The sequence below is a fragment of the Dermacentor silvarum genome, chromosome 1 (genome assembly GCF_013339745.2).
Source record: "Dermacentor silvarum isolate Dsil-2018 chromosome 1, BIME_Dsil_1.4, whole genome shotgun sequence".
NCBI lineage: Eukaryota > Metazoa > Arthropoda > Arachnida > Ixodida > Ixodidae > Dermacentor > Dermacentor silvarum.
Window position 1 is genome coordinate 203,796,086 of NC_051154.1, and position 16,551 is coordinate 203,812,636.

The window sequence follows — 16,551 nt, forward strand, 5'->3', positions numbered from 1 at the left end:
ATTTATGCACCAATAAGAAATATTATGCACACCTCACCATTGCAATAGCAGTAGACCCCTGCAACTTTACACAGCTTGCAATATCCTATAGCAGCAAATTTTCACAGTTTCGAAAAAGAAACTGCAGTTTAAGCGTCACAGCAGAAACCACCCTAACTATCCTCGAGGAATTACGGCTGGCGCGCCCAATACTCCGAGCATGCACGAAGCGAAAGAGCGCGCGCGGCAGCCGAGCGAGCCGGAGCGAGCGGCGTCCTGGCCGTGACGTCACTCACGAGAGGACGCCACTGCAATTTCTCGCCGCTAGTAGTTCGTTTACACCATGTTTGAGAGCAGGACAGCAATTCTGGACACTGTCAAATGCCTCCATATATATGGTCAGCTCTGATTAGCTCAAAACGTCAGGGGCGCGCAATACAGTTTCGAATTTTGTGGCCTTTTTATAAACGCGGGAAAAATTAGCCACGCTAAAGATAGCGCGCTGCAATTTGAAAGGGATATTTGCGACTGTGCTATAAAAACCTCGCATGGATTTGCCTTAAGTATAACAATTTAATGTTTGTTAGTTAAATAAAGACCAGAAAATTAGGGCTAATACTGAAACTACTGTACTGGAAGCTCTAGAATGGCGTCGCTTAAAAAAAAATTTAAGAAAAAACCTTCTGGGAGCTATATAATTAAGGCCGTACTTATACCGTACTTGCATGAAATTTTGCATGCGATGAAAAGCGCACCAAATGCATGGGAGGTATGTGGGTGACCGCTGACATGTGAAGACGACGTATAGTTGTTATAGTTAGCGCGTACAAATACGACCCCATAAAGCGACGTAGCACAGACGGGATAAAGATTGCCTACTTCTAGCTAATACGCTAATTAAAAGATCAGTATTTCCTCTTACTTTTAGCATCACCTTCGCTACAGCCGTGGCTGCTCTTGCGGAAATTTCAGCAATATATTTTGCATATTTGTGATTAAAACGTGGCAAAGTAAACGCCACGTTAAAGCACTTCACTTATATCGCTGTCTCGCGAGGAGATATGCACAAGCAAGTTCAATATAGAAAGCATTGGCGCTCAAAAAACTATAACTTAACAATTCTTCCAAATTTAGTTTGTCTAACAGCAGAGATGAAAAGGAAAACAAACGTAGACTCAAGAAAAGTTTGATAAAATTTATTAGTGTCATACGAATACAGTAATATAAAAGATCGCGACATGTGCGGCAGGGTTGGCACGCGCAATAAAATTTGCACGTCAATAACAAGGATAAAAAATTTCGATGAAACACAATGTCGTAAGTTTCGTCAAACACAAAGCCCCATACCGTGCACAAGCGGTATATGATATGAACACGAAAGGAGAAGGGGTTCACATGAAAAACAAGAAACACTCTATATAATGTAAGCTCCACGTGCATAAGAACGAACATAAAAATATCAACAACCAAGCATTAAGCTCTTTTCATTATAAAAAATAATAAAAAAAAAACATTCAGGCAACGTTGCTAGCGTGCGAAATGTGCCACGGCAAACCTGTCTCATCGCAGGATATACAAGAGAAAACCCGCGACGCGGGATGCCAACACGCGCTTTTGGACGGTTTTGCACGTTCGTGTCCGGCCGCATTGATGTTGGAGAAAAAGGGCAAAAGCCTTTCTGATTTCGTCGGAGGCCAAGGTACACGGGTCCATCACTTGAGGTCGGGCGTGGAGGCGCCTAGGTAGGACTGCAGGTCCCTGACGGTGGAGCGGAACAGTTTGGCCTTGGCCGTAGGCAGGCCGAGCCGCCGGTGGGCCTCGTAGCGGTGACAGCCGCCGAACGAGTAGTAGTAGTTACCGCCCTGGCTGCCCGTGACCCAGAGCACGTCGATGGGCGGCACCGAGTCCCGCTGGGCCGGGTCCTGCGAGTGGCGAGAGCACACAGAGCGAGCGATCTAGAGTCGTAGAGCGGTTTCTTTCTTTCTTTTTTTCTTTCTTTCTTTCTTTCTTTCTTTCTTTCTTTCTTTCTTTCTTTCTTTATTTATTTATTTATTTATTTATTTATTTATTTATTTATTTATTTATTTATTTATTACACATATACTTTTCATTTTACAAGATACGCACAATCTGTATGGTCCCATAGCCAATGGCTAGTACGGGGCCCATTTAGAAATATACATATAAGAAACTGTCATACAATTTGGTATAAGTGTAATCAATTTGGTTAAAAAATACAAGAAAATACAACACTTCGCAAAAAAAAACACACAAAAATAACTGAGTAATAATAGTACTTAGATTTGCTAATAAGAACATCTTGTATGGGTATTAGTAATAATCTATTCAACAGGTTAACAAAGAGAACAGGAAAATTAGGCCACTTCGTAATAAACACATGAAAACCTTGATAAATAATAGTCGTACATGGTCTAACAAAAATAGAACGTAAATATTTATCAGTTTAGGAAGCAGAGAGAATTACTTCGAAGTAGTAATTTTTCATTGCTCTCAGCAAGTTCTGCGATTTCTTTATCTAGTGCGGAATTCCATTCCAGACTTTCGCACCAGCGTACTGTAGCAGTCGTTTGCCATAGGCGTTTTTTATTGGCGGAATATTTAGGTTACCATAAGTTTGGTTCCTGGTGTGGCGTAGTGGGGTGCAGAGTAACGAAATGGGGAATGGCTCGTTGTGTCGTATAACATTGTTAATACATGTGGCCAATCTTAATTCCCGTACAAAATCAAAAGGCAAGATTTTTAGCATAGAGAACAGGGGTTTGCTTGGTTCATAGTATCGCGAGAAAGTTATCGTACGTATAGCTCGTTTTTGCAAGCGTCTTACGTGTTCAAGGTAGGAATTATATGTTAAACCCCAGGATTCTACACAGTGCAAAAGGTGGCAGTTCACTAGAGTAAAATACAAAATGCGGAACTGAAGCGTCAAAATATTCACGAGCTTGCACGAGGGCATAACAACTTGAAGCTAATTTAGAACAGACAGCATCTATCTGAAGCTGCCAATTTAAGCAGCTATCTAGAAGGACACCAAGGTAAGAGAAAGAGTCAGTACGTTCGATAGGGCAATTATTAATACGTAGTAGAATATCATTACGCGGACTAGTTTTAGTTCGGGAGTGGAATACCATACATTTTGTTTTATTGGAATTTATGGTAAGCTTGTTAGCAGCAAACCAATCAGCAAGTTTGGCTAGTTCTGTATTCATTTTTTCTTCTATATCAGAAGTATTAACACCGGTAATAATTAGGGCGGTGTCGTCAGCATACATGAGCATTTCGGCAGTGGTTAGTACTTGTGGTAAGTCGTTTATGTATAGCAAGTACAGCAACGGACCTAATACAGATAATACATAATACAGTTGCACGTATAGCATTCCTTCTGTGAGCGAACGGTGAAATAGGGCCAAGGAGACGACCTCTTCTACAAGAGTAACTTCTTTGCAGCACTTTCTCGAGTTGTAATGAAAAATACGATCACCTAAATCCACCCCCCCCCACCCCCCCTCCGCCCCCTACACGCAGGCACGCACGCACGCGCACACGCACACGTAGAGACAGAGAACATGGAGAGAGAAACATGCGAGATTTAGTCACAAAGTTCCTTAAATTTTACTGCGTTACTCCTCAAGAACAAAAGCGTCATAGGCTGTTGCATAATGTGATGGCTTCAGGAAGGTATGGATTATTAAATGCGTGTAGGCTGAGCCATTAAGCCATTTAATGTTGAGGGAATGAAACTGCGAATTGCGTACAGGGGTAAGCTCAAGTGAGCCAGGCATGTAGGCGAGGAAGGTTGTAACACAATATATAAAACAAGGTGAACCGTGATTTTCGTTTATTCGTTTATCTAACAGCAGAAGTTCCCCAGCGGATTTAGTGCGAGAAGCACTAAGACGTTTACCATATTTCGAAGGAATAAGCAGGGATTTATCCTCGATTGATTTAGGTGTACTGATGAATTATTCCTGATAGAGGCACCAAACAGAGAATGCGTACTCAAGTTTGCTGGGTACTAAGGTTTCGTAGGCTACCTTCTGGGCTTTGGCGGGGACAACTATATAGTTCTCTTACGTAGCCAAGTTATCTTGAGGCATCAGCTGCAAGCTTCAATTTATGCTCGATCCATGCAGAGAGAACGCAAAGTTGCTGGTAAGAGTCTGCTGATGATGTTCACTGAGTTTGCAATGAACACTGCAGATGACGTTAGTTCGCTGGCAAGGAATGACCACTTCGAAATGCTTGGCTCTATCGATCAGCGCGAATACCAGGCTCCGTTGACAATCAGGTCACGTACCAGCAATGTCGGGTCCCTATACCATATGAAATTCCACGGTAAACTACGCAATCGCCGGTGAAGAGATCAATAGATGTCATTCTCGATAGCAGGTCATTCATAAATATAAGGAAAACAAGCGGGCCGATAAACGATCACTGAGTAACATGCCAGAGTAATTTAGTTGTTGAAGGCCATCGACAACGGTGAACAGAGAACGAACTATACAAAGAGAGAGAGAGAGAGAGAGAGAGAGAGAGTAATGTGTGGTAACATTAGCGAGTTGAGGTTGATAGGATCGACCAAGTTTAGTCGTGAGGGCTTGGTGAGTGCCGCGATCCAATACCTTCTGAAAAATCACTGTAGATGATGTCATTCTGAAAGCAGGACGAAAGGACACACGCGCTCTGATTCCTCTATGTGCCTGCTCCCTTCCTATAGTAATCTCATTTGTGTGAAGGAAGTCTCTCCAGTGGCTCTGGGTCCGCGGCATCCCCTTACACCTTCCTCCCTTCCGTCCTGGGGTACAGCGCCTGAAGACCCTGTGAGCTGCCCCGCAAAAGTTGTACGATGAAATGCACAGACGTAACTTCCAAATGACTAAATGCGCTTCGAGACAACCACATCAAGCACCGAGTGTGGTTGCAATTGATTTTTTTTTTCTGATCAAAATCAGATGCGACGTGTTTGTACCATATGTTCATTATAGGCTAATGTATCCCGTGAGCAAAAGTGTACGGACCCCAGGCTCGCCGAAAGAAATGGAATTTCTTCGCAATTCAGGCGCACCAAATTAAACTGATGACTGCACTGGAAAGTTCGCAATGGAATGTACTGACTGCTGTCATCAATTTCAAGTTATATTATTATAGGCGAATAGAAAAACTAGGCTTTATCGCGAAATGCATGGGCCGTATACGTTTGCTCAAGGCAGTACCTTGCGCTTGACGTGGCATGCTCGCCGGCCGCACACCTCTCCTATACATAATTGTATTCAGTGTCTGGTGAAGGTCGTAGCAGAAAATGTAAGCTGGACAGAGGAAAATGGGTAACAAAAAAGTTATACATTCGTCTAGTTCGCTAAAGAGTGCTATGCATATGAAAGCAGGTTCTCTGAAACCGCACTCTCGTACTGCTTGCTGAAGTCGTTCCGAGAGGCTTTGTAGTCTGGATTAACAAAAAAAAAAAAAAATTAAAGAAAAGTTCGCTTGCGCCTGAGGCAGGCAACAACCGAGCGCGTGGCCTGCATGCACCAAAGAGAAACAACCAAGGTTTCAGTATTTGAGGCACGCACGCCTCATTTGACGCCAGACACGGAGTGAGCGCAACGGCCCATCACCGCTGGGTCTATTTGTCTGCGCCCACGGCCTTGGGAGCTGTTCAACTGAGATGGCTGTTTGATCGTGCTTACACGAGTCCACGGGAGCTTGAAGTCGCGAACATGGCAGAGCAGTGCGATGTATCGACAGCAGTGTTTGCCCCTGGACCATTGGACACGCTCGAGAAACTCCAGACGTCGTTAGAAAGCTGGCAACTTTTTGAGACTGCGTATTATGTTTATATACAATCCCTCGTTAATTGCCGGTAGGTCATATCTGAGAATAAGAAACTCGTGGTTCGATGGCCAATGGAACATGTGAACGGCTTTAGTAGCCGCAAGCAGAGGTTTAAGCCTTTTATGCATGTAGCATGAGCGACGTCTCGCGACGGTTTTATAATTATCTGTTAAAATTTAAATTAATTAAATTATGGGGATTTAATTACGCGCTAAAACCACAGTATGAGTGTGAGGCACGCCGTAGTGGGAGACTCTGGATAAATTTGGACCACCTGGGATTCTTTAACGTGTACCCAATGCACGGTACACGGACGTTTTTGCAATTCGCCCCCATCGAAATTCGGCCGCCGTGCATGGCCGGGATTTGATACCGCGCGCTCGGGCTTAGCAACGCAACGCCATAGCCCTTACGCCATCACGGCGGGTAGAATTATCTGTTACATACTGTGCTCGTCAAATTGCGTAAATATCCTAAAACCGCAAGCGCACGCACTAAACGCAGTATTTGTCGTTGTAGTACACCGGGTGTTTCAGCTAACACAGTCGGTAATTCTTGCAATATTGCAACAATACGAGGTATATAATAGACACATTGACTGAATCTATAGTGTTGTGTTTCTTTTTATCTTGCAGTCTATGTTTTCTTCCCTTAATTTCTTTATGAAAAATGCTAGTCATCGAAACGGTAAGGTGAATACTGCAGTATAGCCCACAATACTGCACTTGTTCGAAAACAAGTCTTACGTCGCCGAAAGGTCGAGCCTGTGCCCAGCATCTTTGAGAAAGCGAATAATAGAAGCACGGTATCTCGCGGAGAAGCACATCGCATATCGCTCAAAAGTCAACAAATTGCGGATTAATGCGCTGCACGATCACCTTCGGTTATCTACTTCGCCTCCCGATTGACCTTGGCTCGGCTCGACAAGACTAAGTGCAGACAATACGGTTCAAAACAGGCCACTCGAAATTCGTGCGCGCGATAGGACATGTTATTTTATCTTGAGCTAAAAGTAACGACCAAACGCGCACAACGAGTACATCGACCTCAACGGCGTGTTGACAGAGTACACCGTCAGACCGTTAGCCAGAACGGCACGCCGTCAAATCTTTAGGACAGACAACGATATCCGGAGAGCGGTGCCTAACTCCAGAAAGCTCGAGTACGAACCCTACAGGGAAGTCGGTGTGGCTGACTATAGACAAAGCAGCGAGACCTGCGAACGGAACGGAGAAAGTTTCTTGCCGAACTGCAATAGATGCATCGAAAGGTATACGAACACATTGCCTTCCGGTGCGAAATGTCAAACTGTTACTCGAAGATCTGAAGATACTTCCTTCGCCAGTATGTGCGTCAAGACTAAGCCGTTTCGGATGCGAATTTCCCACTGAATACCAAGTGCAACCGAAGGAGAAACATACGAAGTAATCACACATTCGCGTGCACCAATAGCCGACGAATTTTTTCTCAGAAAAATATCTTCTTTCAAGCGAAGAACATTGGCAATCAGTTCACGGATTTTTTTTTTTGGCACTATATATAATGACGTATAAATGCACTACACTTGAAAAACATACACGTATAGAAAAAAAAAAAGAAAAGCTGAGAAAATTATTTCGAGCAATTTGCGTGTACAGTTTCGCCTGCTGACACTTGCTGAAGTCGATGCCCCCAGGTAATTTGCAATAATTGATAACTGAAAATTTGCGCTTCAGTCTTGACTTTGTTCTCCCACAAGCGCAAGACAACTACTATTGAGCATGTAATACAGCAAATGCTCGCTATAACGAGATCACTGCAACAATTTTTTGTATTTTGAATTAAGCGGTCTTTGACTAAGTCGGGTGTAGGGAGAAGGAAGAATATCTGCACCAAATTTTTTCTAAAAACATTTTGTTTAGATGCCTTTTCTGTTTTCTTCTGTTCCCTGTTCTTTTTTTTTTTTTTTGTACATTTTCTGTTAACAACACTTTCCGCCCTTAAAAGAAAATACATAGTTGACTTTGTTATGGAAGTAAAATTTACTCGCCTTCTGACAGACGTTCTCAGGAAGTATGAAGAGTCAAGTGCTGAGAAACGGCTGTACGTAACAGAACATACTAATACAGATGTATGGATAACCACACTACGTAGAACACGTAAGAAGCGACAAGATACGTGGCACTAAGCAACACATACAAGGATCAACTTTACCTTTATATACAGGGTGTCCCAACTATATCATGCACCAAGATTTGAAAATATGCAAATGCCACGTAGCTGGACAGAACCAAGGTAATGTTGTTTGCCGTGGCTTGGAGATACTCAGATTAGATTACGCCTAATTACACAATTAGTCCTAATTAATTAATCAACTTCTCAAATATTATATTTAGATGAAAAGTGTCAATGAGAAACTTGTAGAGCCACACGAAAAACTTCCGTTACAGCTTTCTGCTGCTCAATACGTGCTACATAAAAGTGTTTCCGAGCGTGAAAGAAGCCCGCGAATACACGCAAAGTGCTTTGAGCGGCCAGTGACGCGGCAATTTTGCGTTTATTGACCCCACGTCTTCTATGTACAGTTGCGATCAAAAGTTTGGAGACCAAAGGTGCCACAATTTTTAATTTTTGCTTCACAGCCTGGGCATTCCGGCTGAAATCAAGTGCGCAAGCGTACGCGCGCATGTTTGGCCAATACAATGTATTAAACCAATTCCAGGACGCGGAGCTACGCTTGAATATATTAAAAATTTTTGCTGGTGCAGTGGTCCCCAAACTTTTGATCGCGACTGTACAAATAAGGCGTAAGTATGGCCTATCTAGCGAGCGCTTCTGTAGTGCCGGCGAACCTCATATACGTCTACGTTCACCGGACCGATACACCTTGCTACGATGACGAATTATTTCGCAATCTGCGATTTGTTTCGACCGACTCATACAGCACTTAGAGGGTCCATGCAGCTTTCTAGTGCCAAGCAATTTCGGCGTGGACTTCGATGGCTGCGGCCGGCCCACAGGCACGTTAGAGACGTTAATATGACAATCTACGCTATATACAAGCGGCACTTAGAGCTGTGAAGACAATACACGGTTGAATAATGGTATATATACAGGCGGATGCTTGCCAAGTAAAATGTGACTGCCGCGACGTTCGGTTTCAAACTTCGTCGCACTTTCCGTCGCGGGGCGTTTCCGTTTGACGTGATGGCGAGATGGCGAGGCTGCCTTTTCTACGCACTTGGCGCACTCGGTTTGATTGGATTGAACGTTGAAATTTGGTTACCAATATTCCGAATTACGTGCGATATTGATGGATAAAAAAAAAAGGGGGGGGGGGGAGGCATAAAAATGTGACTGCCTCTAATGTTTGTCATATAAAAAACTGACCCCAAGGTTCTTATAAAAATGTTAACATATTTTTGCGAATTAGTCTTCCGAGACTCGAGTTCTCAATCATGGGCAAAATATGAGCGCATCGCCATCCCCTAGAAACTTTTATGTAGAAACGACACGTCCGCTACGCTCATAGCCTTTTTTATAGAAACATGTAGTCTGAAAGAAAAAAAAATACTCTATGTTATTCCCCTTGCCGAACTATGCGATACAATGGGCGAAGTAGAGCACTGCACGGGCTCGGGCTTACCCGAAAGCCCGGGCCCGGCCCGGCCCGTGGGCCGGGCCGGGCCGGGTAGAACAGTTTTTTTCACGGGCTCGGGCCGGGCTCGGGCACGGCGTGTGCTTTTTGACCCGAGCCCGGCCCGCGGATCCGGGCCGGGCTCGGGCTTTCTGGTGGTGTGCATGTAACGTGCAGCGAGTTATTCTCGGGCGTCTCAACTCTGAAAAACATTATTTTTCGGTCTCGGGCCGGGTTCGGGCGGGTTTCGAGTCGGGCTCAGGCCGGGCTCGGGCCTAAGGTAAAGGGGTGGCGGGCCGGGCCGGGCGGGTAACGTAGATTATTTCCGGGCCCGGGCCGGGCCCGGGTCTCGCCATAAAGGTTTTGATCGGGCTCGGGCGGGCCGCCCAACGTAAAAACAGGCCCGGGCCGGGCCCTTGCTGAAAAAATCGGCCCGTGCAGTGCTCTAGGGCGAAGGACGTTATTTTTGTTTTTTCCAGGGGTGGGAGCGGGGAGGAGGAGGGGGGGGGGGGGGAGGAGCAGAAACGACTGTGGCGCAGAGGATGATGGGCAAGGGGTGTGTGGAGCAAGCGTGAGTACAGATCGTAAAGCAAAGTTGAACGTGACATACAATATCACGGTGAACTGTGCAACGCAACCAGCACAGAAATTAAAATCCTTGTAGACGATGCTCACATCTACTCATGCAGAGAATACAGTAGCAAGACTGTCACGTTTCAGTCATCCACAGCAGTTTTCAGAGGTCGTTCCCGCTCTACTGCTCACTACGTGCGCGCCTTTGACATACGAACAATTATAACAGAAACGCTACTAGTTTTTCTGATGCACCTCGCATTTTGTTCTTCAGATCCGAGTCAGTGGCAGGATTTTAGCAGAACTCGTATCGTGCTTTACATAATGCTCAGACCCCTCCCCCCTTTATTTTTTTTCTTCTTTTTATCCCAGTTACGAACTAGTACTTTTCACAACTTAACTTTTGCAAAGAGGTGGTGACAAAACACCCGTCGCTTCTCTAAGAGACAGGACCTGAAAATTTCAATAACACGCTGCTAGCTGCGCTGCACGCGCACTGAATAAGCTGGTCTTTGCAGCATACAGTGTACAACACTTGCTCGCAAACACATCACACAGCAAAGCGACCAACATGAGTGACGATAACACTGGAGCGGTGGAGCTCTTTTGCCCCCCCCCCCCCCCCCCCCACCAAAACAGTATACGTAGACCCCTCAAGCTGTTGTCACACAACCATATCATCAACTCTTCGCGCATTTTCTTTCTTCCTCTAGTACTTTAATTCGGGAATACAACGCTCCACTCAGTGTGACATGCATAGAATTCATTGCGGGAAAGTAGCGGAAATGCACACAATATATGTCGTGCGTGTCGTGGGACAAAACTACACCCGAAAGGGTGTACAATTTTTTAAACGTGTACGATAGCAATGGTGACAGCAACACACTTGACGCCCTTCTGGGTGTAAATGACGAGCACTCGCTCTTCGCGGAGACTGACGTTGACAGTTGGAGCGAGTGGGCGCACCTTGAGCGTTTCCATCAGGCTGGACACCTTGGCCTCGTCCAGCACAGGGGTGAGCGGCCTGATGAGGACGTCCATGGGAATGTCGTGCACCTCGGCGATGTGGGCCGAGTGGACGCTGTAGTCGGATGCCCGTCCGGTCGACATGTTCGCCGCCGCGCAGTGTGCCTGGTCGCGAGACGTGCAGCGCGCCCGATGGTTCGCCCAGCTGCGACTGGCGGTCTGGCCTCCGAGGAGCAGCAATCGAAGCAGGCCACCACACGTCAGTGCGCGCAGTGGCGGAGTTGCGACAGCGCCGCTTGGTGTAAACATACCGGGACAGGTTCTCTCGCTTGTTGTCTTTTGCCTTATCGCAATCTGGGCCGCCGTGGCCGGGGTTCCCCGGCACGAGGAGGCCTCGACAGCCGGCCAAACAGGAAAAAAGGCCGCGCCTTCGTCCGCCAAGGACCGCACTTTCCGCGCACGTCGTTTAGAGTTGTTTATGCGTCCGCGACGCCGCCTGTCGGTTTGACGAAGTGTTTCAAGGTATTGTTTTGCGCATGTGGCAACAGATGTCGCGCACCAGCAAGCCGGTTACGCCAGTAAAAGCGCGCTTAGTTTGACGTATTGGCGCGTAGTTTGACGGTAGAGAAAGAAAGCTGCTGCAAGTGTTTAGCCGTACTACTTCTCTTGAGCTGGTAGTCTTTCTCGGCAAAATAATAATAATTCGAAAAGAAAACAGGGGGAAAAAAAGCGTGCCCTATGGTTGCTGCGGAGGATTGACCAACCGCTTGCAATTGTTCTGCGCAGCACGTTGTACGTACGGAATGGATCCAATTAGCGCCAACCAGTCTTTTTGACGTGGTATCATTGAAATTTTCTATTGATATGTTATTCTGTTACGTGCCTCTAAGCAAAAGCGAGCGACCAAGCTTGTTTGGTCCTTACGCATTTTCAATCGACCTAGTTAACCGGTTTGCATTCTATAATTATCGTCTAGTAGGCACTACACGGCATCAATTAAAATAATGGTGCTGTACGTCGAATGGTGACCACACGTGCTAATGGATATGCGAAAAAAAATGAGTGGGGCGGTGTCTCTTAACTTCGTACACAACTGTATAGTTTGTGTTCTAGTCTGTACTCGTCTTCTTTGCATAGACCTGTTTATTAAGGCGAAAGCCTTATATGTCTCATCGTTCAGTCGACATTCAACGTCCTTGAGCGAAAACCATGTCGTCGAAGTGAAATCGTACACGATGACGACTTGGTGTAGTAATTCACTTACTACGCCGACCCAGCATCGTGTCTTACCTATATGCAAATGGTGTTGGGCTGTTGAGCACGAGGTCGCGGCATCGAATCCCGGCCACGGCGGCCGCATTTCGATGGAAGCGAAACGCGAAAACACCCGTGTACTTAGATTTAGGTGCACGTTAAGTAACCCCAGATGGTGCAAATTTCCGGAGTACCCCACTACGGCGTGCCTCATAACCAGATCATGGTTTTGGCACGTAAAGCCCCATAATTTAATTTTTTAAACCTATATGCAAACGCTCACGCAACAATTCAGATATGGTGCGCGGGTCAAGCAAGCAACGCTCACGCAATAATTTTGATGGTGCGCGGATCACCGTCGCCATCGGGTTAATTAAGATTCAGGCACTCGAACGAACCACCTTTGGTGTTAAGTTCGGCAAGGTTAATTAAAGCACAATTAATTAGCGTAGCAGTCAATTAAGGCATTCGAACCCTCTACCTTAGGTCCGAAAAAAAACAAGTAAGAAGCAACACCTTCGAATGAGAATGTCAAGTAATTTAACGAATGTCTCTTGAGCGCACAGGCTTTCGCTTTCACCTTCTTCGACGTATGCTAAAGTGACTGTCAATTTTTTTATTCATATTTTCTTTTATTGCAGACAAACATTAAAAATTCCCTGTGACGATAGTGTTCCGCCTTTTCAGATGAATTTCTGTAAAGGCGGTAACTACCGGCCTTTATGATATAAATAACAATGTACAGGTGGTCAAAAAGAAATATTTACTCCTTAATTTGTTAATTATTCACTTTAGGACAAGTGTTGAAATCGCGAGGTATAAGAGTGAAGTCATCTATGCTTGGTAGGAATCCGAAGTCTAGCTTCACTTTGGATGTACCCGTCCGCAATATCTGCTATGAAGTGCATTGGAATTGCAGTTAATATCCTCCGGAACTGCTAGGAGGAGGCTTTTGGGAAACTGTTGACTGTGACGCCAACGTATTTCACAGCACAATTTAATGACAGGTATCTTGAAAGTGGTGCTTTTTATGATTTTTGCTAAGCACGTCACGACTTCATTACTGTATAGGGCTTCAATTTCGCAAGTTCATCGTGTGTTCTGAAGTGAACTATTAAAAAAGTCAATTAGCGGAAGTCTATTAATCAGGAAATCCAGACATTTCGATTTGACATACAAGGTATGTTCGCCTTTTCAATTGCGCTGTGAGCTCCAGGTGATTATAGAAAAAAATATACCTTAGAACAAATAAAAACACATAAATACGCACTTCCTGCCCCGTGGAGAGGGAAATCTTGTACTAATAAGGTTACGATGACAGATTTATTCGCAATTTTAAGCAGCAAAATATGCAATTATCCAAGCTTCTGACTGAATTCTTGCAGCACCTCTTTCAATCAAGATGAAGTATGAAGTGATAGGATGAGACGCATAACAAAAGAGAAAAATGAACACGTAAGGCGCGTGCGCTATAGTTGCTCAGTGCGCGTCTGCTTGATTATTCTGCCCTGACGCGAAATTTCCCGTTATATTTCTACTATTATTTCGTAATGCTGTCAACAAGATAAAATTGAAAAAGGCAAATTCATAATTTTTTTTAACCATGGATTTAGAAATGACCATTCCATTTGAATTTATGACATTATTACATTTTATTTTTTCAAATTGGATGGCACAGTAGAGGAAAACGCACCAGTTGGTTGATAGAACTTGCACTCATATTGGCAGCGCCAACTCAAGATAATGCGAAATGGCTGGTATAGAGAAACGAAATGTACGGGACTAACGCTCGTATTCCATTAATTTTATTTGTCTGTGTGTTGTCTTTGGTTCGCAATGCCAATATGAATTCAAGGGGCAGCAGAATAGCTTTCTTTCGTTTCCTCTTTCACCCGACCCCCATTTCTGTGTTTATAGGCAGGACAAAACAAATACAAATCAAACCACTTGTTCACGTTTCTATGGATTGTGAGTGTGGGGCAGATGAGCAATGGATACTGTAGAGCGTATGAACGTGCTTGTGCACGCACATAATTGTGAACATTGAACGCATGAACTAATCAGTGCGGTAAAAGCAACGACTCATAGGCTAGTAGAGGTTAAAAGAGTGCTCATGTGTTTTCGGTTGGTTTGTCGTGACGCTCTTTAAAGCATCGATGGTATAATAGACTTGGAATTTGAAAGCTTTGTCCCGCCATTTTAGCGTGAGAGGGAGTTCTCGGTAGATTTTTTAAAATATTCAGTGAATCAGCAGACGGCGGCAAAAAAAAAAAAAAACAAAAAAAGTTGACTTACTGAAAGACCAATAGACCATGCGTTACTGTCCCTGTAGTCCCGCGGCAAGAAAAAAAAAAAAGAGTCGCAATGGGCGGTCCTGCGGATCCCCCACAGTGGGTATACGTTTCGGTGTCAATGAGGTCGTAATCAACATTGTCATCAACAGTCCCCCATAGTGGGTGAGCGCCACTTGTCACAAGGACGACAACGTTAGTCCGACACGCGCTTTCACGAGACCTGTATCTGCAGCTTGACGTGGAGCTAGAAGTCAGCTTTAGCGAAGGTAGGTTTCAGTCTAGGTGTAGCGGAGGCCAGCGCTGGAAAGTCACTGCCAATAGAGCATGTTCATGAGCCGTCTCAATTATTTTTCTAAAGCCAGCGACAAGTTAGGAATACGGGAGAATATTCTGACATAGTGGGTTTATTGTGGCTTGCAGTCGTCGTCAGACAGCACGGGCAACCAGGCAAGCGTCCACAAGATCCCAAGGTGCCTCTCATTTCGAGCCTTGTGGTCGTCCTTCGCGATCGCGTGCTCTCCCTGTATAGTATACCCGAAAAACGCATATAATTAAGCTTACTCTCTAGCTTCGTACTACAGTAGGTTGCATTGTGCCCTTTTCAAACGAGCTTCCTGATTGGCCAGAGCTCGAACAGCAGACGCTTGGGCTAGTTCTAGCGATATACGGTATATGGGGATGATAACCGCGGTGATGGCCAATCACGCGGGCTGTATTTACGTAAGGAAAGGTCACAAATGTCTTGTAAACGTGCGCCTAAATATAAAAGAAAATTTACTACGCTACAGAGTGTGTTGTCGGGCTAGTTTGCACACATTTGGAAGGTAAAAACGGTAGGCGACCCTAATCTTTGACTTAGGTGTCTCTCAGTGGCACTAGCGCCTCGTAGTTGGCGTTCTGTGCATTGGTGTGCGGTAATCAGGGATTTCTAATTAATCATAATTATTTCAGACACTTCAGCAACTCAACTTGTAACTAAACTTATGCTCTGATATCATATCTATAATGAAACCCATGAATTGTGTACTGTACTTTTTTTCTATTTTTCTGATTTATTTTGAATTTTGTCTCGCCTAATTAATTCTAATTATTCCAGACACTCCCGTGTAGCTCAACTTGTAAGTAAACTTTTCCTGATTTATATTTAATTTCGTCTGACCTGATTAATTCTAATTAGTCCAGACACTTCAGTGACTCAACTTGTAACCAAACGTATGCTCTGATATCGTATCTAAATGAAACCCATGAATTTTGTACTGTACTGTTTTTTTCACATTTTTTCTGATTTATTTTGAATTTCGTCCCCGGTCGTCTCAGCTAATTAATTCTAATTATTTCAGACACTTCAGTAACTCAACTTGTAACCAAAGGTATGCTCTGATATCATATCTAAATGAAACCCATGAAATTTGTACTGTACTGTTTTTTCCCATTTTTTTCTGATTTATTTTGAATTTTGTCTCGCCTAATTAATTCTAATTATTCCAGACACTGCCGTGTAACTCAACTTGTAAGTAAACTTTTCCTGATTTATATTGAATTTCGTCTGACCTATTTAATTCTAATTAGTCCAGACACTTCAGTGACTCAACTTGTAACCAAAGGTATGCTCTGATATCATATCTAAATGAAACCCATGAAATTTGTACTGTACTGTTTTTTCCCCATTTTTTTCTGATTTATTTTGAATTTTGTCTCGCCTAATTAATTCTAATTATTCCAGACACTGCCGTGTAACTCAACTGTAAGTAAACTTTTCCTGATTTATATTGAATTTCGTCTGACCTGATTAATTCTAATTAGTCCAGACACTTCAGTGACTCAACTTGTAACCAAACGTATGCTCTGATATCATATCTAAATGAAACCCATGAAATTTGTACTGTACTGTTTTTTTCCCATTTTTTTCTGATTTATTTTGAATTTCGTCCCCAGTCCGTCTCAGCTAATTAATTCTAATTATTTCAGACACTTCAGTAACTCAACTTGTAACTAAACTTATGCTCTGATATCATATCT

General features: G+C 44.1%; 2 protein-coding genes across 2 annotated transcripts in view; both read right to left on the bottom strand.

The window, feature by feature from the left end:
• The window catches only part of LOC125941726 (uncharacterized), a 54,697-nt gene extending 46,561 nt beyond the window's left edge, over nt 1–8,136 (bottom strand). Inside the window, exon 1 of the mRNA XM_049659539.1 lies at nt 8,085–8,136. The gene's annotated coding sequence lies outside the window, so the exon portion shown is untranslated. The remainder of the gene's footprint in view (nt 1–8,084) is intronic.
• LOC119436661 (sulfiredoxin-1) lies at nt 1,160–11,448 on the bottom strand. The gene is made up of 2 exons (XM_037703618.2): nt 10,985–11,448; nt 1,160–1,901 (listed from the first exon to the last, which is right to left on the bottom strand). Exons 1-2 carry the CDS (start codon nt 11,291–11,293, stop codon nt 1,692–1,694), a joined length of 519 nt encoding a protein of 172 aa, XP_037559546.1. The 5' UTR covers nt 11,294–11,448; the 3' UTR covers nt 1,160–1,691.
• Nucleotides 11,449–16,551: the final 5,103 nt, after the last annotated feature.

Excerpts from the sequence above, each read along its gene's own strand:
- LOC119436661 (XM_037703618.2), bottom strand. The coding sequence starts at position 11,293 with ATGTTTACACCAAGCGGCGCTGTCGCAACTCCGCCACTGCGCGCACTG. Across the intron at positions 1,902-10,984 it reads GCCTGATGGAAACGCTCAAG|GACCCGGCCCAGCGGGACTC; the intron begins GTGCGCCCACTC and ends CGCCACTCGCAG.